The 23,316-nt window shown below is 46.0% G+C and overlaps 1 protein-coding gene across 2 annotated transcripts in view; it reads left to right on the forward strand.

The window, feature by feature from the left end:
- Window positions 1-23,316, forward strand: part of LOC101744900 (dynein axonemal heavy chain 3) — a 42,042-nt gene that overhangs the window by 1,793 nt on the left and 16,933 nt on the right. Inside the window, exons 3-38 of one of the 2 annotated variants that reach the window (XM_062673222.1) lie at window positions 821-934; window positions 1,341-1,538; window positions 5,378-5,519; window positions 5,613-5,748; window positions 5,823-5,998; window positions 6,475-6,678; window positions 6,758-6,994; window positions 9,477-9,564; window positions 10,717-10,785; window positions 10,867-11,005; window positions 11,081-11,295; window positions 11,875-12,065; window positions 12,384-12,568; window positions 13,040-13,302; window positions 13,393-13,550; window positions 16,315-16,507; window positions 16,602-16,828; window positions 16,909-17,086; window positions 17,166-17,428; window positions 17,515-17,716; window positions 17,795-17,965; window positions 18,043-18,190; window positions 18,343-18,541; window positions 18,624-18,792; window positions 18,868-19,061; window positions 19,154-19,282; window positions 19,370-19,571; window positions 19,687-19,839; window positions 19,930-20,153; window positions 20,274-20,442; window positions 21,022-21,127; window positions 21,359-21,528; window positions 21,638-21,752; window positions 21,841-22,055; window positions 22,131-22,337; window positions 22,849-22,920. In XM_062673222.1, coding sequence (XP_062529206.1) covers window positions 821-934; window positions 1,341-1,538; window positions 5,378-5,519; window positions 5,613-5,748; window positions 5,823-5,998; window positions 6,475-6,678; window positions 6,758-6,994; window positions 9,477-9,564; window positions 10,717-10,785; window positions 10,867-11,005; window positions 11,081-11,295; window positions 11,875-12,065; window positions 12,384-12,568; window positions 13,040-13,302; window positions 13,393-13,550; window positions 16,315-16,507; window positions 16,602-16,828; window positions 16,909-17,086; window positions 17,166-17,428; window positions 17,515-17,716; window positions 17,795-17,965; window positions 18,043-18,190; window positions 18,343-18,541; window positions 18,624-18,792; window positions 18,868-19,061; window positions 19,154-19,282; window positions 19,370-19,571; window positions 19,687-19,839; window positions 19,930-20,153; window positions 20,274-20,442; window positions 21,022-21,127; window positions 21,359-21,528; window positions 21,638-21,752; window positions 21,841-22,055; window positions 22,131-22,337; window positions 22,849-22,920 — 6,221 coding nt within the window. Of the gene's footprint in view, window positions 1-820; window positions 935-1,340; window positions 1,539-5,377; window positions 5,520-5,612; window positions 5,752-5,822; window positions 5,999-6,474; window positions 6,679-6,757; window positions 6,995-9,476; window positions 9,565-10,716; window positions 10,786-10,866; window positions 11,006-11,080; window positions 11,296-11,874; window positions 12,066-12,383; window positions 12,569-13,039; window positions 13,303-13,392; window positions 13,551-16,314; window positions 16,508-16,601; window positions 16,829-16,908; window positions 17,087-17,165; window positions 17,429-17,514; window positions 17,717-17,794; window positions 17,966-18,042; window positions 18,191-18,342; window positions 18,542-18,623; window positions 18,793-18,867; window positions 19,062-19,153; window positions 19,283-19,369; window positions 19,572-19,686; window positions 19,840-19,929; window positions 20,154-20,273; window positions 20,443-21,021; window positions 21,128-21,358; window positions 21,529-21,637; window positions 21,753-21,840; window positions 22,056-22,130; window positions 22,338-22,848; window positions 22,921-23,316 lie in introns of both variants that reach the window. The other variant, XM_038016761.2, reaches the window with a different exon arrangement.

Raw genomic sequence — 23,316 nt, forward strand, 5'->3', positions numbered from 1 at the left:
ACGCATTACTGCTTCACGGCAGAAATAGGCGGGGCGGTGGTACCTACCCGTGCGGACTCACAAGAGGTCCTACCACCAGTAATTACGCAAATTATAATTTTGCGGGTTTCATTTTTATTACACGATGTTATTCCTTCACCGTGGAAGTCAATCGTGAACATTTGTTGAGTACGTATTTCATTAGAAAAATTGGTACCCGCCTGCGGGATTCGAACACCGGTGCATCGCTTCAAAACGAATGCACCGGACGTCTTATCCGTTAGGCCACGACGACGACAGGCTGTCCCACACGCTACCATCACTCTAGCACGCTGGTACCAGGAAGACGTACACCAGTCGTACTGTGGAAGAGCAACCCAGTCGGTGATGTCTCGCGTTCCAACCCGGCAGTTCCGGCCGTTCTGACCCAGTTGAGTATTCCGGAACACCAGCGGCCTTGCCCGAGCGGCCTGACGGGCCGCTGTACCGCGGGGACCCCTCTACTCTGACCAGGGTCTGACTCTTGGCGGAGATCGGACGTTGGGTGAGAGAGTGCACGGGGAGTTGTTGGGTGTGGTAGGGTCCTAAAAACATCATTGCTGCCAGCATCTGCAAACCATACATAGTCAAGTCCCACATACCCCGCGTACTCCCTGGGCTCCGACGCACGCAGGAGGTTTGGGCCGCTGCCCGAAAAAAAAAGAAAAAAGAAATGACAAGTTGGCACCTGCCCGCGGGATCCGAACAACGGCGCAGTCGAGTGGCTCGATGACAACAAAATGGCCGTCTTATTCTTTAGGCGACGACTTCGACGTTTTACATTTCCTACCCGTGCTCGCAGGTGAAGGGGAGGGAGGATGCAGCGAGTTCCCGCCGCTGATGCAGGCTCGATCGTGGACCCGCGGCGTGCCCTACAAGGAGAGCTCTCGGCACACTAAACCTGTTGACTCCATCGGTAACAAACTTAGCATCCTCACGACGCTCGACCCCTCGCGGCGGTCACGAAGTCTGGGCTCGTCGTGACGTCATAGCCTCCTGAATTATAACATAACACGTAAATGTACTCTGCCATGTCTTCTCATGTCTCTATGTCGTCACCACTGACGAGTCACGTCATCGGAAAACGCCAGAAATTGTAAAAGAAAAAGTAGATTGCATTAATGATACGTGCATAATTGTAACTTTGTCTTCATATAAAAACTCGAGTTCACGACTCGACTATTTCGACTATCGACTCGAGTATTTTTATTGCATAGATACGTCGACAGCACGCCCTACTCTTTCTCAAGCGGTTAGCGCGGGCCGCGGGCCGGTAAGCAGGCTGTATTACAGTGAGCACATTGCGCGCGTCCCGTCGGCAGGTAACAGCTACTCGGCGGGGGCGCGGGGGCTGCGCGCGGCGAGCATGCCGCCCCGGCGACGGGAGCCGCCCGCGCTGTACGGGCCGCTCGGACCCGGCGGAGAGCTGCAGTTCCCGCCGCTCAAACCTTGGCCCGAGAGGGAGAGGGAACGCCTACAAGCCATCGAAAGGGAAAAGAAAAAACATAAACTACCGAAAGGTGATGGGGTGACTGGTGACAGTTTCGCAACTTCACTTTTACTAGCTCTACAATCGAGCGCAAGGTTCGTGCAAGTATTATACTTAGTCTGGCCATAAATACTGTTACAATTAAAAATAAACAAAATATTACATTTGAATTTGGAATCTGTCATTTTTATATAATTGCTCATTGAGTTTTCTTATTTTGGCGCCAATACATTATACAATATTTTGCGATAATAAAATGAAGTGGGTGATAAAGAGAACCGAATCGCTGTGATTGCATTACACAAAGTAGGTATGGAGCCAAATGAAACTGATAAAACTCTCCATACGCTTGGTATTAGTAAAATGTTTGTGTACCGGGCTATTAATAGGTGCAATGAGACCTTCTCTGTTTGTGACAGAAAAAGATCTGGCCGTCCACGTAGTGTTCGTACGAAAAAGGTGGTCAAAGCGGTAAAGGAAAGAATTCGAAGAAATCCTGTCCGAAAGCAAAAGATTTTATCTTGGGAGATGAAGATAGCACCTAGAACCATGTCGCGTATTTTAAAAGATGACTTAGGACTTGCAGCCTATAAGAGACGTACTGGTCATTTCTTAACTGATAATTTAAAAGAGAATAGGGTGGTAAAATCGAAACAACTACTGAAGCGATACGCAAAGGGAGGTCATAGAAAAAATTTGTTTACGGATGAGAAATTGTTTTACAATTGAGCAACATTTTAACAAACATAACGACCGTATTTATGCTCAAAGCTCTAAGGAAGCTTCCCAATTAGGCGACAGAGTGCAACGTGGGCACTATCCGACTTCAGTGATGGTTTGGTGGGGTATTAGCTATGTAGGAGTGAGTGGGCCATACTTTTGTGAAAAAGGTATCAAAACATCGGCACAAGTGTATCAAGATACCATTCTGGAGAAGGTAGTGAAGCCCCTTAACTACACAATGCTCAATAATCAGGAATGGTTCTTCCAGCAAGACTCGGCGCCAGGTCACAAAGCTCGGTCTGCGCAGTCTTGGTTGGAAACGAACGTTTCGGACTTCATCAGAGCTGAAGACTGGCCGTCGTCTAGTCCTGATCTCTTAATCCGCTGGATTATGATTTATGGTCAGTTTTAGAGAGTACAGCTTGCTCTAAACGCCATGATAATTTGAAGTCCCTAAAACAATCCGTACGATTGGCAGTGAAAAATTTTCCCATGGAAAGAGTGCGTGCTTCTATTGATAACTGGCCTCAACGTTTAAAGGACTGTATTGCAGCCAATGGAGACCACTTCGAATAAGCTTTTTATACTTTAAATTGTTTTATATTTATATATTAAACTAACACACTGTAAAAGTAATAAATGTTATTTGCAATAGACATTTTTTTCCTTTGTCTCAGTATTTATGGCAAGACTAGGTACATAGAGAGGTAGGCACACAGACTACCCTGAGCAATCTCGCAGTTTTACTTCGTCGAGTCAAAAGCTAAACGAGTCGCTCCCGTAGCTACTGGTACACTACTCACTTTCTGTTAAAATTAAAATTATTAATTAAATTAAGCGTAACCGATATTTATATATATACGTTATAGTTACACTAATAGCTTATCAAATATTACAATTTCTAAATAACACAAAAATATCGTACGAGCTTCTAACTGATAACGAGTCTTCTCGTAGTTTTGTATTTATGTAATTCTCAAGCGTCCCTCGGTCCCTCCAATAGGGGACTCTCTCTTCTCTTGCTCTCTATAAATGATCTTTAGAATGCTTTTGATTATCTCATGCAGATTTGATATAACTAAGCGTTTGCATATTTCGTGGCACATAGGTCTCACTCATTCAGTCTCACTCGCGTTAAAATAAAATAAAGTACACCTATTCATGAACTACAAAATAGACGGAGCTATCTGTGAAAGAGCAGCAGTCTAGAGAGCTGGGAGTGTTGTGCCACACCAGCACTTCGCGGTCACGCACACACCGCGATGCCGATGCCGTGGTCGGTACTGTTCTCGTGTCCGGTCGCCACACGACACTGGTCACATAATAAAACACAACTGAATTCATCAAACCCGTCCCGCTAGATGCCTGCAGGTCCGCAAGCGCGTCCAGAGCGAGGCGTTTCGTTGTGCTTATCCTTGAAGACAGACGACGTACCTTACTGATCTATTATTTCTGAGGAAAATAATAAACGGAGGAACTGGTGTGACTTTAACTCTGGGCGTTAAACTAAATGTTATAAGTAGTTGGTGAGTATAACAGTGCACGCCATCGTGTGGTGCCCATTGAATAGTCCGGCTCCACGGCGCGGCGGCGGCGGCGGCGGCGGCCGAGAGTGCAGGGAAGTAGTTGAGTGGGTGGGTCGCTGGGCCCCACGTTTCGAAGGAGGTTCGCACTCCGGTCCGGACAAGATATGCGTATACTATGCAGTGTTGTCCCGAAGAATACACCTCGGAGATCTCAAATACTTTCGATAGCTTTGACTTCATTTAAGATTATAACAATTACAGATGACTGTTCTTGGTTACTGGAGCCAATAGACATCTACGACATAAATGCGTCACCCACCTTGAGATATCAGTTCTAAGATCTCAGTATAGTTACAACGGCTGCCCCACCCTTTAAACCGAAACACATTACTGCTTCACGGCAGGGTGATGGTACCTACCCGTGCGAACCCACAAGAGGTCCTACCACCAGTAAAAAACTTTTTAACAAATTATTTAAAATAAAAATTGTTTTTTAATTAATGATCAGCTCGACTATTGGTTTTATTGTTTATTAATTTTGATTTTACTAAATTGAATAATTTATTTTCCTAATTTTAGGCTTACTTCTCGGTCTAATTTTTAAATTGTAATTAATCCATATTTCAATGGATGTGACTGCTGTGCTTTCCTTTCTGTAATGTCTTTAAACGTTATAATGTATAATTTAACGAAGGTTGTTTGGAAATGTTACGAGTAATATTTTTAGTACGTTTATCTATACTAGTATTATAAAGCTGAAGAGTTTGTTTGTTTGAACGCGCTAATCTCAGGAACTACTCGTCCGATTTGAATAATTATTTCAGCGTTAGATAGCCCATTTATCGAGGAAGGCTATAGGCTATATAACATCACGCTAAGACTAATACGAACGGGGTACCAATAAAGAATGTTTCAAAATCGGTGTATTTTTCCCTTTTGAGAGCTTCCGCTGCGTGCGCTGCGGAAACTGTTAGTTTCGCTAAAATAATGTATGACAACATCGTTCCCCTTTAAAAGTTTTAAAAAAAGTCCGCAACAGCATATGCCTATTTTTAAAGGTTGGCTCACTATAACGTTTTTTATGCTAACCAAGTTCTAAAATAAAGCATTATTTGTAAAGGTGTTTTTGTAAAGATGATATTAATCTCTATCCAAACAATTACAACATTGAAACACCCAAATCACTTCTAGATAGGCTTTGACAATTATAGATTTTTATGGATTTCTCTAGGATCCCATCATCAGATCTTGATGATTACAGGACCATTCGGGAAGTCTACCCTTTCGAACAAAAAAAGAAAAAGAATTATCAGAATCGGTTCAAGCATTCTCGAGAAATCGGTGAACATAGATAGATAAAAAATTATGGTCGAATTGATAGCTTCCTCTTTTGAAGTCGGTTAAAAAGCGTGATTTTGGTACCAAGGTACCATAAGGTATTTAAGAATAGCTCCTTAACATTCTATTATTCAAAAATATTTTCACTTTCTACGTAAATGAAGTGGGGGGTAAAATTTAGCGTATGCCAAAGTAACTATTCCACGCGGACGGAGTCGCGGGCAAAGGCTAGTTAATAAATAAATAGATTGTAATGCATCCTTGTAACTGATGATTTACACAGGACACGTCCTCCTCGAAGATCTGGTGTCTGGCGCATACGAAAGGAAGAAGGCTGCAGCTGCGGAAGCGAAGAGAAGAAGAATAGAAATGAGAAAAAAAGAAAAAGAGGAAGCTGAGAAAGCTGCTCGGGAGGCGCTGCAAAAGTATGTTCATCGTTCCCTGGTCGCCCTCCCGCGCGCGCGGGGCGGGGCGCGGGGCGGGGGGCGGGGGGCTGCATGCGTACCGGTGTGTTGCAGGCGCCTGGCCCGGCTGCAGCTCGAGCCGCCGCGGGACCCCGACCAACAGAAGGACGAGATGCTGAGAGTTACGGAAGAGGAGCAATATAGACCCCTGCATCCCGATCACTTGAAACGAATTCAGTATTATTTAAATGTAGTACGTTTTAAAACCTCTATCATTATGAGTCGAGAGTCCCGCGGCGTCCGTGACCAGTCTGCGTGTTGCAGTCCCTGTCCGGGCGACACATCCCGGAGTTCCCTCGCGAGCTGTACACCCGCGCCAGACGAAGAGTCGACGAACAAACCGCTGCCATCAAGAGACGACTCCTCTCCCTGACGTACCAGGCGTGTGTGCGGCAGACTGAGGCTGAAATTAACGAGTTTTTTGTAATGGCAATGAAGAGGTAATTTCAGACATATTCATAAACTTGAGTACAGGCTGTATTTAGGTGATGACGTTGTGGGTTACTCCCACATAAACACTTACACACAACTGGTACGCATTTACATACACCACATTACATTTTATTCCGACACAAATTTCAGCCCTATCGATGCGCACCAGTCGACTACATTGGACACACGCACCCAAAACCGGTTTGCTGTGACGTCGGGTCGATACGTCGTCGTCCGCGCACAGCACCGCGCTGACTTCAGTCAGAGCCTACCCGCATCGACTAACGCCCGCTTACGTTACGTTCCGATAAATTTGTGTGTGTGCCTACGACATTTTCAAATTAAGTCTTCGGACATACAAGTTCTGAATAACAGCATTCGGACCGTCGGTCTACCGAGCAATATCACCCGCGAGGTGGAAGACCATCCCGCCGTTGTTAAACATCTCCAAAACGTTACTTAGAAAGTAATAATTGGTTTGAAGATGTCTCCTGTCGTACATACTGGAGGAGCCGGGAGAGCGCGAGCGGCTCGGCATCGCGTTCCTGCCGCCGCTGTGGCCGGCGCTGGTGGTGCGCGCGCCCGTGCCCTGGCACTGCGCTCTCGTGCGAGCCAAGCACGCCATGGCCTACCGCTTCTACGAGGGGAACCCCATCGTCATTGAACTCAAGAGGATATGGAATGAAAAGTATCGATCGCAGTCATCAACATTGATTATCATTTAGCATAGACCTCCGATAATTTTAATTGCCCTCTATTATTACAAGGTACCAGAACATGTTGATCTGCAATATGAAGGATATGCAGACAGACGCACCCTTCCCCCAATATCCTGCGGAGCTGACGGAGCGGCTCAACAAGCTGTGCGCGGAGACCAGAGCCGAGCTGCTCGACAACTGGCTGATAGACGCGGCCGACACCATGATCAAGATGCGTCGTCACTGGGCCGTCTACGTGCCCAACAAGAAACGAGGATCGACCTTCCAAGTGGAGCAGTTCTTCAAGTCAGTTCCTCGCGTCATTAGCTCGGGCGTCGTTCATTAACTACGAGGGGTGTTCAATAAATAGTGATAATGTAATACATTCTCATTGGAAAGAAAACAATTATAATACTGGCATTATTGTTTCTTGGTCAACCAGGTCAGATGACTTCTTCTGCTGTCCCGAATTTAATAAGGATTAAGCGGGGCATCTTTCAGGGCGACAGTCTGAGCCCTTTGTAGTTTTGTTTGGCGCTTAATCCTTTACTTAACATTACTTAAAGATTCAACGCTAGGCTGTGGACTTCGCAGAGAAGCTGAGACTATAATATCATGTCTTTTGCTCATGGATGATCTCAAATTATTTGCTTCCCAAATAACCATAACTAATAGTTTACTTCAAATAACCGACAACTTAATAAGGCAATTGAGATGGAATTTGAGGTTGATAAATGTGCGTTCATAGATGTACAGAGAGATAAAGTTATAAACGCAGATTGCTTACAACTTGACTATAGTGTGCTCCTCAAATCTTTTGTTGCAAATGGGAAACATACAAATTGGTTCAATATCTCGGTATGTTCGAAGTGGTGAATATTGTGGATGCAGATAACAAACAATCGTTTAGAGATCGGTTCTTTGGTCGCCTTACAAAGGCTTAAAAAAAGCCATTTATCAGATGGAAACAAGATTCGAGCGTTTAATGGTTGGATCATGCCTCGCATATTCCTTTGGCATACTAAGATGCACCAGAAAAGTCAAACGATTATTAACCGCGTATAGACTGCATCATCCACGTTCATTTTTTTTTTTTTATTGCTTAGATGGGTGGTCGAGCTCTCAGCCCACCTGCTGTTAAGTGGTTACTGGAGCCCATAGACATCCGCAACGTAAATGCGCCACCCACCTTGAGATATAAGTTCTAAGGTCTCAAGTATAGTTACAACGGCTGCCCCACCCTTCAAACCGAAACGCATTACTGCTTCTCGGCAGAAATAGGCAGGGTGATGGTACCCACCCGTGCGGACTCACAAGAGATCCTACCACCAGTAATTACGCAAATTATAATTTTGCGGGTTTGATTTTTATTACACGATGTTATACCTTCACCGTGGAAGTCAATCGTAAACATTTGTCAAGTACGTATTTCATTAGAAAAACTGGCACCCACCTGAGATTCGAACACCGATGCATCGCTCAACACGAATACACCGGACGTCTTATCCGTTAGGCCACGACGAGCAACATTAGGGATCCATATCCTACGGTTGCGCGTGGTGTGCTGAGTTCAAGCAGGAAGAACTTCCATTAACGACTACCCCCGCATGGGACGCCCTACATCGGTTGTGATTCAACAAAAATTATTAAAACAGTTGAAAAATTTGTCTTGGCGGATTGTCGGGTTACTGTTTGTTTTATAGCAAAAGAAATGAAGATTCCTATAGGAAGTGTCCTTAATGTTTTAGACAACCATTTGGATATGTACAGTGCCAGCGCGCTGCGTGCCCGGAATGCTTTGTGACGCACAGAAACAAACGAGACTGTGAATTTTACAAAACTTGGGTTTGTTACAACAAGATCTCGACCAATTTTTGGCTAGATTCAAAACTATGGACGAAACATGTCTTTAGAATTATGACGCGGAAACGAAAAAACAGTCCATGACTTGGAAGAGACCGTCGTGGCCAAGTCCGAAAAAAATTAAGGTCATTCAATCCGCCGGCAAGATAATGGGCTGTTCTTTCTGGCACAGCCAAGGGCTGATAACGATCGAATACCTTAATCATGCAGCCACTATTGTGGGGATTTTGTAAGCAGGACAAATAACAAAGTAGCATGAGGCAAAAGTAAGCAACGGCGTGGCAAACTCGCTAAAGTTGTTTTGTTTCAGCAAGATAGCGCCGCCCCCCCCCCCCCCACACAAGTCCAGAGTTGCGATAGATGCCAACCAAGAAACTGGCTGCAAATTAATGGAACATTACAATATTCACTAGACGTGGCTCCTAGTGATTTCTACCTATTTCCTCGGATACCTATAGGAACATCTCAGGGTACCCTACATTTAAATATGATGACACAGTAGTCGCCGCAGTACACATTTTTTTAAGGGTTCACTACAAATTAAAAAAAAAGATAAATTTAAGCTTTAGAGAAAAGATATATAATGTGTATAAACCTCGAAGGTAACTACCTCGAAAAATAAAAAATATATTTAATGAAACATAATTGCCTCATACCCATTCTCACTTCTCATTATCATATTTATTGAGCTCCCCTAGTAGATACGTAGTTAGTGGCCAATTTGACAAAGGTGACAGCTGAATAGATTGAATACGTCACGTGAACAATGAACACGGAGCCTCTAAATTGTACCAGCACCCGAGTCGGGCGCGTGCTCAGATCGAATCAATATAAATACATAGTTTTGCATGTTCAAAGACACTCGCGCTCAGAGAGTAAGCTCCACAGCCAACGCAGCTGACACGAACAATCTCTTCGTATTCAGGTGTATCCACGGGCTGATGTCAAAACAGATCAGGGATCTAGTCGAGAGGAGCGTCAACCATTTTGCTGAATATTTTTCCTACTATTTTGTAAGTACATCGCCTGCACCGCTCCACCGCTGATGGAGTGTGCGTTGCCCACTTGCAACGGCACGGGCGCCCACTCAATTAAATGTCGGGAACTCAATAAAACTAGAAATCCTGTTAAGAACCCATTAATTTTAGTAAAAATAACCACGAAAATCTCAATAAATTTTTAGCATTTATCAAATTATTAAGAAATTTTAAAAAACTGCTAAACTAATCTAACTGGACCAAAAACCACAATGTTACTACTAGCGCCATCTATTAGAAAATGTCAGATATATTTAAGTACGTTTGTTAGATCTAGTTATTTTACTTTCTAATTTTGCATTAAAAAGGGATTGGCAATGGAGCTTTTGGTTATTTCGAAGTGTAATTTATGAAATCGCCTTGAAACTTCGTACGGGAATGTGATGTATTTTATTAAAAACTAGTGACCCGCCCTCGCTTCGCTTCGGAAACTGTAATTTATTATTAATTTCTCCACTATTTAATGGATGTTATTATACATATAAACATTCCTCTTCAATCACTCTATCTATTAAAAAAAACGCAACAAAATCCGTTGCGTAGTTTCAAAGATTTAAGCATACATAGGGACAGACAGATATAGGGACAGAGAAAGCGACTTTGTTTTATACTATGTAGTGATTCGGCTTAGAGATTATAGTAATCGCCACGAGTCGAGCTCTCGACAAAAGAGTGGGGGAACGTCTGCGCATCGTACACTTAGGGTAAAGTTAAATGGATCACTCATGTTTTACCTTTTTTATAATTAAATTAACTTTGTTCAATTTGGAATTTAAAAATGTATTAGTAATTTTATGACAGTTTGCCTGGGGTTTCGTTCGTATTATAGTCAGAAATAACCCTATTAATAACCGACTTCCAAAAGGTTATCAATTGATACCGGTTTTTTTTAATGTAGAACAGATACCTAAGTATGTTACCGGGTTTTTACCGCTAATTTGATTTTCCCGTGTGGTGACGAATATGGTCCATACGTGAGACTATCTCACCTTCACCTTCCCTCACAGTCAACCTCTCTTATATCCTAGTTTATGTGGGTATTATTGTTTTTTAGTGGTTAGTTAGTATTTAAAGCAGTTAGGTTTTTTCTTTCATTGAATAATTAGTATTGGCTGTAATGTTTCGCAGGAAGGGAACAGTTTCAGCGGCGAGTACCGCGACTACATGTGCATCAAGCGTCCTCTCGTCCGGATCAAGGTACCGTCACCGCGTGTCTGCATGTCTGATTGATCTCCGTTGTGTACACGATCTAAATTAATTTAATACCGATTGCTGAAGGTCGTAGGTCATCCGGGCACCACGAACATCACCTTCGAGCCGACCCTGGATCAGATGAGGGTTATGATCGTCAAATGGTTCCACAGTATCATCAGCGTGAACCATCAGCTGCCCAGCCTCGACACCATCTTGTATCCAGGTCGGTCTGATAACCCAACTGGATTTGAATTGCTTACAATAGTGTGGTAGTAGTTGAGATAACGCTGTTGAGCAGGCTCCTCGCGTCCGAACCCCTACCTGATGGCGGTGTACCCGGACGAGAGCTACATGCAGCAGGTGGTGGGCCGCTCCCTGCACCACTTCGCCGCGAACCGGCCGGGCCCCGTCAGCTTCCTCGCCAGCTACCAGCCCTACCACTACATCCTCGACGGCCGCGCCGCTCAAGAGTTACAGCAGTTTTTCGCACAAGAGCCACCGCCTTATTTGAAAGTCAGTACCCACAATTAACTATCCGCATTCATCACTCGACCGACGTGCTGGAGCGAGCCGCGCCGCCGGAGCCGGTCTCGCAGCGTGTAGAGCCGTGCACACTACTGCACACGCTCCCAATCAAAACTGGCCCGTATTATTGTCAGATGTTATTGTCAGATGGGAGAGATCAAATTACTTTCGCTCAACATATTTTCTCCTGTTTGTTGTTTATTAATTTCTGGGGATATTTATGAGAAACGAATTCAGAGAAATTGAAATTCAAACATTAGCGGACAAATACGTTTAAAAAAATTAACTGTATGTACAAACGTAAGATGAATGACCCAGAATCTGTGATCTGTATAGTGTGGACATGTGTGTGCGAAGGCTTGGTTTGCGGCTATTCCAAATAACAAAATAAATATGTTTTTGAAGGTGCTATGTATGTGGTACTCAGACAGCCTCGTATCAACTATGAAGATGCCACTACTCCGGACGGGCGATAATGAAGAGGAGTCAAGGAGCCCGGAGACAGATACGCGCATCTCACTTTAAGACTGCTCTAAGATGATAAGATAATAGTATCTTGGTTTTTAGGATTTCTCGGCTCGCATCTACATGTACGAGGAGCTCCGCGATGAGATCCTGTTCCTGCGCCGTGACATCCCTCTCAACATGGTGATGCTGGACTGCGCCCCCGTCAACGACTGCATGTGGGACGCCGTGGACGGCCTGCGACGTCACATCGTTGACCACTTTATCGCCGTCAACAGAAAATGGAATCGAGAGTTCGTTTCATTTTGAGCTCAAAGTCTGAGAACAAAACAAGCTTAGGTACTGAGTGAACACGAACTCAACCCTGGTGGTGGGTTGATGTCGGGGTAGACGTTCAGCACTGGGAGCTACTACCGTTAGAGGTATTACTGCTCGTATTTTAATGTAGCTGTTACTACGACTTTAAGTCTCCTGGTAGGTAGCGGTCTTCAGGTTGAGATGTCGACGGTCGTGAGCTGATCGTCCTTGGTAATAAATGATTTTTATTACACTATTGTTTTGTTACTCATTAATGTTTTGTTTGAGACTGTTTAATGATTAATATTATTCAGCATCTGCAACGTGTACGAGGAGATGGCAGCGCGCGCGTCGGAGAGCCCGGAGACGACAGCGCAGCTGGTGGAGCTGATCGGCTACATCCAGGACTGCCGCGACTGCGCCATGTTCGACTTGCGCGAGAAGGCACGCACCACGGCTGAATATGTGCTGTTCTTGATGCAGCACGCGCATCTGCACTGTACGGATGTGTTTTTACAAGAACGATCTATTTTTGACAACACTGATAGTTCCAGCCAGGTCCCGTTCGTGTGCGAAGCAGCGTACCGCCAGCGCGTGGAGTGCTACTCCCACCTCTGGGTCCAGAGTGCCAGTTGAGTCAGCACGCGCACGATCCTTGAGCCGTGTTCATCTTTGTTTAACCACATCCACACTACACGAAGCCATCGTTCATTTTACCACGTACATACCACCGGCTCTGGGATGAACTTCTCTCAACATTATTTCCTGTGCAATATGACGTGTTCTTTTTCAAACGAGGTTTGAAAGGAGTCCTTAGCATTAGGCTGTAACTTATTTGTGCCTCTAGCCTCCCATTCCTGACATCCATAAGCTACAGTGATCACATACTGTGAGACGGGGCTTACGCTACTACTGAATGCGAAAAAAAAAAAGCTTTGATTATAATATTCACAAAATTTGTCTATTTCAGTTGAAGATGTAAATTTAAACACCCGTGTGTTTCTGTGGCCGCTCGACATGGACGAGACCATAGACTTGACGCTTAAAACTCTCAATACGAAAAAAACCATGGCCGAAGACAAACTGAGGAGCAGAAAAGCTATATTTGAAGAACAACTCAAAAAACATGAAAAGGATTTGGAGGTGTTCCGCAGATTCGACCCTCCGTTGCTCAACGTGGACTTGCTCCGAGAGGTCGTCGGAAAGGTCGACGAGATATTCAATAATCTAATGGTAAATCATTTAAACTAGGGTCTATGCACACGAAGCAGTACCGAGCGTGTTCCGCGGTAGCATTCAACCGCACGCGATGTCGTGTTACAGGAAGACAAGCACGAAGCGGACGACATCATAAACGAGGAGCAGCTGCTGGAGCAGGACGTGTCGGTGTACTACAGTCTGCAGACGATGCTGGCGGGCATCGAACCCTTCCACAAACTCTGGCACACTGCGTACGACTTCTACGAAGGATACGAGAGATGGTAACCTAATCGCTAAGACAATAATCTTACATGTATTTCGCGTCTACGCGTGCCTTTACAGGTCTCATAGCGGAAATTCGGAAATTGACCGGCTCTTCGAGCACCTGCAGGTGTCCACTGACAAAATACTTGAGCAGATTCCTACCGCAGAAATTGTGGTTTTGGGCGACTTTAATGCCCACCACTCTGACTGGCTTGGGTCAACACGTACTGACCATGCGGGAAGGTCTGCTCACGACTTTGCCATTGCCAATGGTCTGACGCAGATGGTACCTTCTCCCACACGTGTGCCGGATGTGGAAGACCATTCGCCTTCCTTATTGGACCTTCTGCTGACCTCTCGCCCCGAACCCATTCGGGTGTGGGTCGATGCTCCTCTCGGGTCATCGGACCATTGCCTAGTTCGGAGCGTGGTGCCTCTCACCGTCTCGTCGCAACCACTTCCATCTGGTAGACGACGTGTTTGGCACTACAGGTCGGCAGACTGGGACGGGATGCGCTCTTTCTTTGCATCCTACCCATGGGGGCAGATTTGCTTCAAGTCAGAGGATCCTAGCACCTGCGCTGACTCGGTTGTCGGCGTCGTGCTGCAGGGCATGGAATTGTTTGTTCCTAGCTCAGCGGTACCCGTCGGTGGCAGGTCTCGGCCCTGGTTTGGTGGGTCCTGCCGTGACGCACATCGTCGCAAGCGGGAATGCTACCAGGCTTGGGCTAGGGCAAAGGCCGCTAAGGATGTAAACTCTGACTCACTCAAGAAGAAGTACAACTCTGCTTCCAGGTGCTTTAAGAGGCAAATTGCATTGGCAAAATCAAATTACGTTGGGAGAATTGGCGAGAGACTGGCACGCCTGCCATCTGGCTCTCGTGCATTCTGGTCTCTCGCCAAGGCTGTCCAGGGTAATTTCTGTCGGTCGACGCTTCCACCTTTGCGCGGGGAGGATGGTTCATTGGCCTATTCCGCAAGGGAGAAAGCCGATCTTCTTGGCTCTATCTTTGCGGAAAACTCGACTCTTGACGACAGGGGGAACACTCCTCCTACCATCCCGAGGTGTGAAACCACAATGGCGGACATCCGCTTCACACAGTGTGCTGTGCGGAAAGCACTATTCTCCCTGGATGTCAACAAGTCGAGTGGGCCCGATGGAATATCTCCTATTGTGCTGAAGGTGTGTGCTCCAGAGCTGGCACCGGTTTTAACGCGCTTATTCAGACACTCTTATGTCCTCGGCGTTGTCCCACATTCATGGAAGACGGCTCTAGTACACCCGATCCCTAAAAAAGGCGACCGCTCAGATCCGTCCAACTACAGGCCTATCGCTATCACCTCCTTACTCTCCAAAATTATGGAATCCATAATCAACCGCCAGCTCATGGGCTACCTGGAAGAGCACCAGCTGATCAGCGACCGCCAATATGGCTTCCGCAAAGGCCGATCAGCTGGTGATCTTTTGGCTTTACTAACTCACCGTTGGGCGCAGGCGGTTGAGAGTAGGGGTGAGGCACTAGGCGTTAGTTTGGACATTGCGAAAGCCTTCGATCGGGTTTGGCATAAAGCCCTACTATCGAAGCTTCCTTCCTATGGGCTTCCTGAGAGACTTTGTAGGTGGATCGGCAGTTTCCTTGCGGAACGGAGAGTTAAAGTCGTCGTAGACGGCTCATGCTCGGACCCCCGGACCGTAAATGCTGGTGTTCCCCAAGGCTGCGTGTTATCCCCGACATTGTTCATTCTGCATATCAATGATTTATTGCATACCAGTGGCATTCATTGCTATGCGGATGACAGTACCGTGGATGCACTGTATTTCGGCCGCAGCAATATCTCTCGGGATCACGTCGATGAGTGTCGGAACAAACTTGTGTCTGAAATCGAATCATCCCTTATGAAGATTTCCGATTGGGGGGGACTAAATCTAGTCCAGTTTAACCCTTCTAAGACTCAAGTTTGCGCGTTTACCGCTAAAAAAGCCCCCTTTGTCGCATCGCCACTCTTCGGAAACACTCACCTTTGTGCCAAGCCGAACATGGGCATTCTGGGCGTAGACATTTCGAGTGTTGTCCAGTTTGGCGGTCATTTGGAGAGCAAGGCTAAAATGGCCTCCAAAAAACTCGGAGTACTCAACAGGGCCAAACAGTACTTCAAGCCGGCTCACCGCCTTAAGCTGTATAAGGCGCAGGTGAGGCCTCACATGGAGTATTGTTGCCACCTTTGGGCCGGGGCTCCGGGTTATCAGCTATCTCCATTTGACCGAATCCAACGTAGGGCATCTCGGATTGTCGACGATCCTGAACTTGCCGATCGGCTAGATCCTTTGGCACTGCGTAGGGATCTATCTTCCCTATGCATACTTTACAGAATCTACAATGGGGAGTGTTCCGAGGAGTTGTTCAATTTAATTGAAGCCGCTGATTTTCGCAACCGATCGTCTCGCCGGAACTATCATCCGCACCATCTGGATGGTTGGCGTTCCACTACAATGCGTTTTAAAAACAGTTTTCTGCCACGCACAGTAAATTTCTGGAATTCGTTGCCATCAGCGGTCTTCCCCAACAACTGCGACATTGGGTTATTTAAGAAAAGAGCATATTCTTATCTGAAGGGTAGGCAACGCACTGGCGCAAACGCTGGTGACCGTGGGCGGCGGTGAATCACTTACCATCAGGTGACCCGTCTTGCTCGTTTGCCTCTCAGTTGTTATAAAAAAAAAAAAAAAAAAAAAAAATGTATGTGTTCTGCGATGTCAATGCGGAAGTATGACTTGTGTAGGTATCACGGTCCTTTCCTCGGGCTGGACGCGGAAACGATATCGGAGGATGTGGAAGCTTGGTGGAAGTTACTATATAAACTCGGCAAACAGTTGTTTGAATACCCCGGAGCGAAGAGGATCGCGGACATGGTGCGGAACAAGCTCGAGAAGTTCAAAGTATTGTTGCCTGTCCTCTGCGCAATCTGCAACAAGGTGAGTTCGATGTCTATCTAAGTGCACTGGTCTCGCTAGTGCGGAGACCGGACACGTAGTGCGATTGATTACACTCAATAATGGGTATGTTCAGGGAATGCGGGATCGTCACTGGGCCCGCATCAGCGAACTAGTGGGGATAGAGGTGATCCATGACCCAGAAACAACATTGGCTGACATGGTGGAACAAGGAGTACACGTATTCGCAACTCAACTCGAGGAAATAGAACAGTATGCATCCAAAGAATATGCGCTCGAGAAAGCGCTCACTAAGATGAAAGATGAATGGGTCGGAGTAAAGTTCGAAGTGGTGCCCTACAGGTACTTGTGTTACGTACATTTAACTGAAGCGATTTAAAGACATCTTACATAACTCTCACATAACAACATGAAACTTGTAGGGACACTGGAGTCGGCATACTAACTGGCTTAGATGACATACAACAGCAATTAGATGACCACATCTTGAAATCGCAAACGATGCGTGGCTCACCTTATGTGAAAGCGTTTGAAGCGGACATGGTGTCCTGGGAAGAGAAGCTCATCAGCATGCAAGACATCCTGGATCAATGGTTGCAGGTATCTATACGCGTTCTTGAAATTGTTGTGTAGTATTACATGTAGGAGACTAGACAATAATATGCTCACCACATTATAGTGTCAAGCGACTTGGATGTATCTGGAGCCTATATTTTCATCAGAGGATATAATGCGTCAAATGCCGACCGAGGCTCGCAATTTCCGCGACGTGGACAAGGAGTGGCGTACCATAATGGCGGCCACACAGAAGGAGCCCATGGTCCTCCCGGCGACAGACTACCCCGCACTGCTGAAAAAGCTGAAGTACAACAACTGCTTATTAGAGGATATTCAGAGAGGTCTCAATGATTATTTGGAAAAGAAGAGATTGTTCTTCCCGCGGTACGTCCAATGATTAGCAAACGTTTATTTCCCTACTTCCCGCATGGCAATAGGGTAGTTAGTTTCATTGATTATTACACTTTTAGATTTTTCTTCTTGTCCAACGACGAGTTGTTAGAGATCCTCTCCGAAACCAAAGATCCGATGAGGGTACAGCCTCACCTGAAGAAATGTTTCGAAGGCATTTACACGTTAGAATTTAATGCAGCCAGAGAAATCATTGGAATGGCCTCTGCAGAAGGCGAAGTGGTCAAATTGTCTTCAACTATTCAACCGGCGGATGCTAAGGCAAGTATACCAGGTCGCTGACTACTAGCAATAACAGTGGAAGAATCAAACATCAGTTGTATGAACACGAGTTGACAGGGCATGGTGGAGCGCTGGCTGCAGCAGCTGGAGCATCAGATGGTCGTGAGCCTCAGAGACGTGGCAGCCGAGGCCATCGCGGCATACAGCACGGCGGTGCGCGAGGAGTGGGTGTTGAGCTGGCCCGGACAGATAGTGCAGTCCGGCTCCTGCGTGCAGTACACCGCCGCGGTGAGACAACTACATTGCAGCAGAACGTTCTATGGATCTAACGTCACTCTTTACTAATTGCGCAATAAACCCGATAGGCTATTGAAGCGATACAAGCGAACAGTCTGCCAGAGTTGGTGGAGCTCAGCACTAAGCAGATCACAGGGCTGGTGTTCTTGGTTCAAGGCGATCTAGAACCTGGGAACCGCATCACTGTCGAAGCTCTCATCGTCATAGATGTCCACGGTACGTGGTTATAATATGATTCCTCAATATTACAGGATAACATATTATTCGCGTTCGATTACTTCAAAATTGAAAAGAAGAAGCAAAATGAAACTAAAGACAAACGTGTCATTGTACGTAGGTATTACTCGACGTATTGTCGTACGTTCCAGGACGTTCGATATTAGAAGAGATGGTCAGTCGGCGCGTCAGCAACACGTCGGACTTCAACTGGATATCGCAGCTGCGGTACTATGCGCGCGGGGACCGCATGACGTGCGCGATGATCACCACGGACGTGGAGTACGGCTTCGAGTACCTCGGCAACACCGGCCGCCTGGTCGCCACGCCGCTCACCGACCGCTGCTTCAGGTCTGCGCCGCCGATCGCCAACTTGCATTCGACCCAAACATTAAATTGTAAAGTTAGTAAAGTGGCTAAATGTTATTTTTAGGACCCTCATGAGTGCCTTGAAATTGAATTTAGGCGGTGCTCCTGAAGGTCCAGCGGGCACTGGCAAGACTGAAACCACTAAAGACTTAGCCAAAGCCGTGGCTAAGAAGTGCGTCGTGTTTAATTGTTCCGACGGACTAGATTATAAAGCGCTCGGAAAATTCTTCAAGGTTTGTGTCAGACTATTATTTCATAGTTGGATTTAGAAATTATTTATCTTTATTTATACTGCATATTTGTGATAGGGCTTGGCTCAGTCCGGTGCATGGGCGTGCTTCGACGAGTTCAACCGCATCGAACTAGAAGTGTTGTCGGTGGTCGCCCAGCAGATCCTCTCCATACAGCTCGCCATACTGCGCCGCGAGAAACGATTCATCTTCGAAGGCACCGAGATCAGTCTAAACCCCACTTGCTCGGTTTTCATCACAATGAACCCTGGGTAAGACAGTCAGAAAGCTTCCATTACTGTATTCAGTTCAGAGAATATAAAATGTCATAAGACACAATGTAATAAATGTGAAACGTATGTAGATATGCCGGACGCACCGAGCTACCAGACAACCTCAAGGTATTGTTCAGAACGGTCGCTATGATGGTGCCCGACTACGCCATGATCGGTGAGATCACTCTTTACTCGAACGGATTCGTCAACGCCGGACCGTAAGGACTCACTCTTTACCATTACTCATCTACTTAAAATTAGGATCATGCACATGTGGCTTCACAATCTGCTTTGAATTCCCACAGACTAGCACGTAAGATAGTGCAGGCATATAAATTGTGCTCGGAGCAGTTGTCCTCGCAGAACCACTACGACTACGGCATGCGGGCGGTGAAGTCGGTGCTGCTCGCCTCCGGGACGCTCAAGAAGAACTATCCGGAGCAGGAGGAAGCGCGACTCGTGTTGCGCGCTATCATCGACGTCAACATGCCCAAGTTTCTATCCCAAGTTCGTGCATGATCCGTACTAAGTAGCGTCGCGAACCAGTCGGCAGAAATGTTCCACTACGCCTCAACTTCATACAGACTCGTATTAACCTAAACATTGTATTGTCGGTTGGCAGGACGTGCCTTTGTTCGCGGGAATCTATTCAGATTTGTTCCCTGGCGTGGAGATTCCGCAGCCGGACCGAAACGAACTCCTCAGTTGCATCAACAAAGAACTTGACAAACGGAACCTGCAGCCGACGGACTGGTATCTGGAGAAAATTATACAAGTAAGATCTAGATGATCCCTCATACATATAGCAGTTGTGTTGCACTCAAATGTCGGAAGAGTATTGTAACTGTTATCGTATCACGCTTAGATATACGAGATGATGCTGGTGCGACATGGATTCATGATCGTGGGCCCTCCCATGGGCGGCAAGACACAAGCCTACCAGAGCTTGGCCGATTCCCTTCGCGCGCTCCAACTCATGAAGCCGCCTCCGAGACACAAGGAATTTGGTGCAATCTACCGCATCATCAACCCAAAGGCTATCACCATGGGACAACTGTACGGCTGCTTCGATCCTGCATCGCACGAATGGTGAGGCAGTGAAAATAGATAAACATACTGATATTTCTATCATGCATAGGGATAATAAGATACTTCCAATCTTCCACCAATAGAATTATAATTGATTATTGCACTATTGGCATGTTGAAGGTCGGACGGGGTGTTAGCGATAGCGTTCCGTGAGTACGCGACATCGTTGACGCGCGACCGCAAGTGGATCCTGTTCGATGGTCCGGTGGACGCGGTCTGGATCGAGAACATGAACACCGTGCTCGACGACAACAAGAAGCTCTGTCTCATGAGCGGAGAGATCATACAGGTCATCTAACCGCAGAACTTTATTCCGCATAATATTTTAACCCCGCACAGCTTAGCTCCATCATCCTGTCGATTTCGGCCGCTACCCAATTATGCGCTCTGAGTTGCCTGAGTATCACGATGTCGGCAGTAGCATCGCGTCGTCCGTCGTCGTCAGCTATACCTTATGTCGCTGAGCGAAGAAGCGCAGAGGGAAGGTCAGATCCTCATTTCGTCTCAAATAATTGAATATTTTTATTCGAAATAGTTTAATAGAGTATATGTAGAAGGTGTTTTTTCTTCTTCGTTTCCTATATTCTCCTCTTCGTCGTCGAGTGTAGCTCTGTTGCATAAATCCGTATGCCTCATTTATCTCATCTTTTGTGGCTTTTTGATATCCACCATTAAATCTCTCGTTACGTTCAGTTTTTTGTACAAATCCTAGAACTCGCCTTCCATAAGTTCCATAACTTCCAACTTCCATAAGTTTCTGCCAGGTATTATTAGAATTGCTAGTACTTTTCTTTCGCCCGTTTTCCTTAGTTCTCATAATGAAAACCTCACACCTACGGGGAAAATAATGCATCCATTCACATTTCAGATGACAAATAAAATGAATCTGATATTCGAGGCGGCGGACCTGGAGTTCGCTTCTCCGGCGACCGTTTCTCGCTGCGGCATGATCTACATGGAACCAGAACAACTAGGTAAAGAATGAATCTGTAAGCTATAAAAGATTCTTAGTAGAGTAAGACTAGACTTGATTACTTTTTGAAGAGTCACACAGCCGGTATGTCAAGATATTGATTTAATGATCCAAAGCAGACGCGCAGGTGCTGGCGTCTGCTCTGTGCTGTCTGTGTGCTCTAGTGAACAGACAGTGGGCGGCCTCTAAACACTTAGACTATTTGCCATACAAGAAATGCGCCTATGTGCAGGATGGCGCGCCTTCTTGTCATCTTACAACACGCAACTGAGCAAACGGCTGATTCCGGAGCAGTTCGATCTGATCCAGGAGCTGGTGGAGTGGCTGCTGCCTCCTGTGCTGGACTTCCTCTCGCAGCGCTGTCGACACTTCGTAAACGTGGGAGACATACACCAATTCCATGTGAGATCACACATCGATTACCTAAAGCTAAGGAGAATCTACTGACATACAGAACAACACTAGAAATACCACAATAATATTGTATAACTTCTTTCTTGGCTGCCTCCAGTCATTCACCCGACTGTTCACCTGTCTACTGGAAGGAGAAGCTCAGTTCAGTACAGTGTGGCTGCAGTGCACCTTCGTGTTCGCGTTGGTCTGGGGACTCTGTGCTACTATCAACGGTAACAGTTCAATATTTATTTTAACATTTGAAGCTCACGTTCCACTTACTCAACGCTGCAGTGTAGGTTCATTCATTTACATTTTCAGGAGAAAGTCGGAAGTCATTCGATGTCTTCTTCCGAAAACTTCTGGACGGAAACAACGCCGCTTTCCCGAAACCGAAATCATTTAAACTGACGAAGAACCAGCTGTTCCAAGACAAAGACACAGTGTTCGACTACGTGTACGACAAGAGAAACAACGGAACGTGGATACCCTGGATGGAGCTCGAGAAGGAGCTCCCTCTGTCTCCTACCGCAAAGGTAGCATCAGTAAACTTCAACTACTCCCACTGCTACATGTCACCATAACATACATTAACAAACTCCTAATGCCAGGTGAATGATTTGATAATCCTAACAAATGAGAACGCGTGCTTGCGATTCTTCGTGTCGAAGATGGTCAAGTCTAAGATCCCAATCTTGCTGGTCGGCCCTACCGGTACTGGGAAGTCCTCTTTGGTTCTCAACTTCCTTTTGTCGCTACCTAAGGAGAAGTATATCACGAACACCATCAACTTCTCCGCTCGAACGACTGCGAACCAGGTAATAATACTCTACGAATACCTTTCTGCATTAGATTTACAATAAATTTAAAAAAATGAATGCCAATGAAATTTTATGCATATGTTTTTGTTGCTATACAGGGATGCATAAGTTCACGACCACATTGGTGTTAAAAGGCTACCGGCGCCCATGGATGTCACCACTTGTATGCTATCACACTTGAGACTTGAGCAAAGGTGTCTTTAGCCCGTGTAGTGCTCGTGTGCAATCATTACCCTATCACCCACTATTACTATACGCTTACGCGCGCGGTTACACTGGAATAGATACAAATGTAACAAGTTCATTGAAAGTGTCGAGGCCGGCGCCCCTGGCATCGAGTGGCGCTGCACGCGCGTGCAACGCAGACCCTGCGCCAGGTGAAGCCGAAGTCTCTGTTCATAAAGGCTGTCCATTCCTTGAAATCGCAACGGATCACTTCGTGGTAGAATTATAGCCTTTTGGTTAATTTTAACATTTTAAAGGAATAATAACCCTGAACTCTTTACAGACGCAAGATATAATCATGTCTAAGGTCGACCGGCGTCGCAAAGGTGTGTTCGGTCCATCTATGGGCAAAAAGGTAATATCGTTATTAAGTATCCATCCGGTATCTCGTAGATCGTCCGCTTTAGACAGTTAATGCTTTATGTTCGTGTTTTCCATTTGCGCGCTCCATCGCCCGATAGCCAACCGACTGACTAGATGAAGTCAACCATATATGCGGCATGTGGACAGCAACACGATGACGTTACAGTACATTTAGTTTTGATAACATCTCCGACTGGTGAAAACCCAAGAGAGTATAATATAATATATAACTCGAATATTTAACTCTACTTGATTATTTTCGAGTCTCGGAGCTGGCTTGCGCACCAGTTAGGCGTCGTCGACAGGTGACACGTTGGATTTCTAAAAGCCGTTAGTGGATCGGGAGGATACGAAATGACGTGTTTAGGGCGACGGTGACTATTATTAA

This window comes from Bombyx mori, chromosome 17 (assembly GCF_030269925.1).
Source record: "Bombyx mori chromosome 17, ASM3026992v2".
NCBI classification, from domain to species: Eukaryota; Metazoa; Arthropoda; class Insecta; order Lepidoptera; family Bombycidae; genus Bombyx; species Bombyx mori.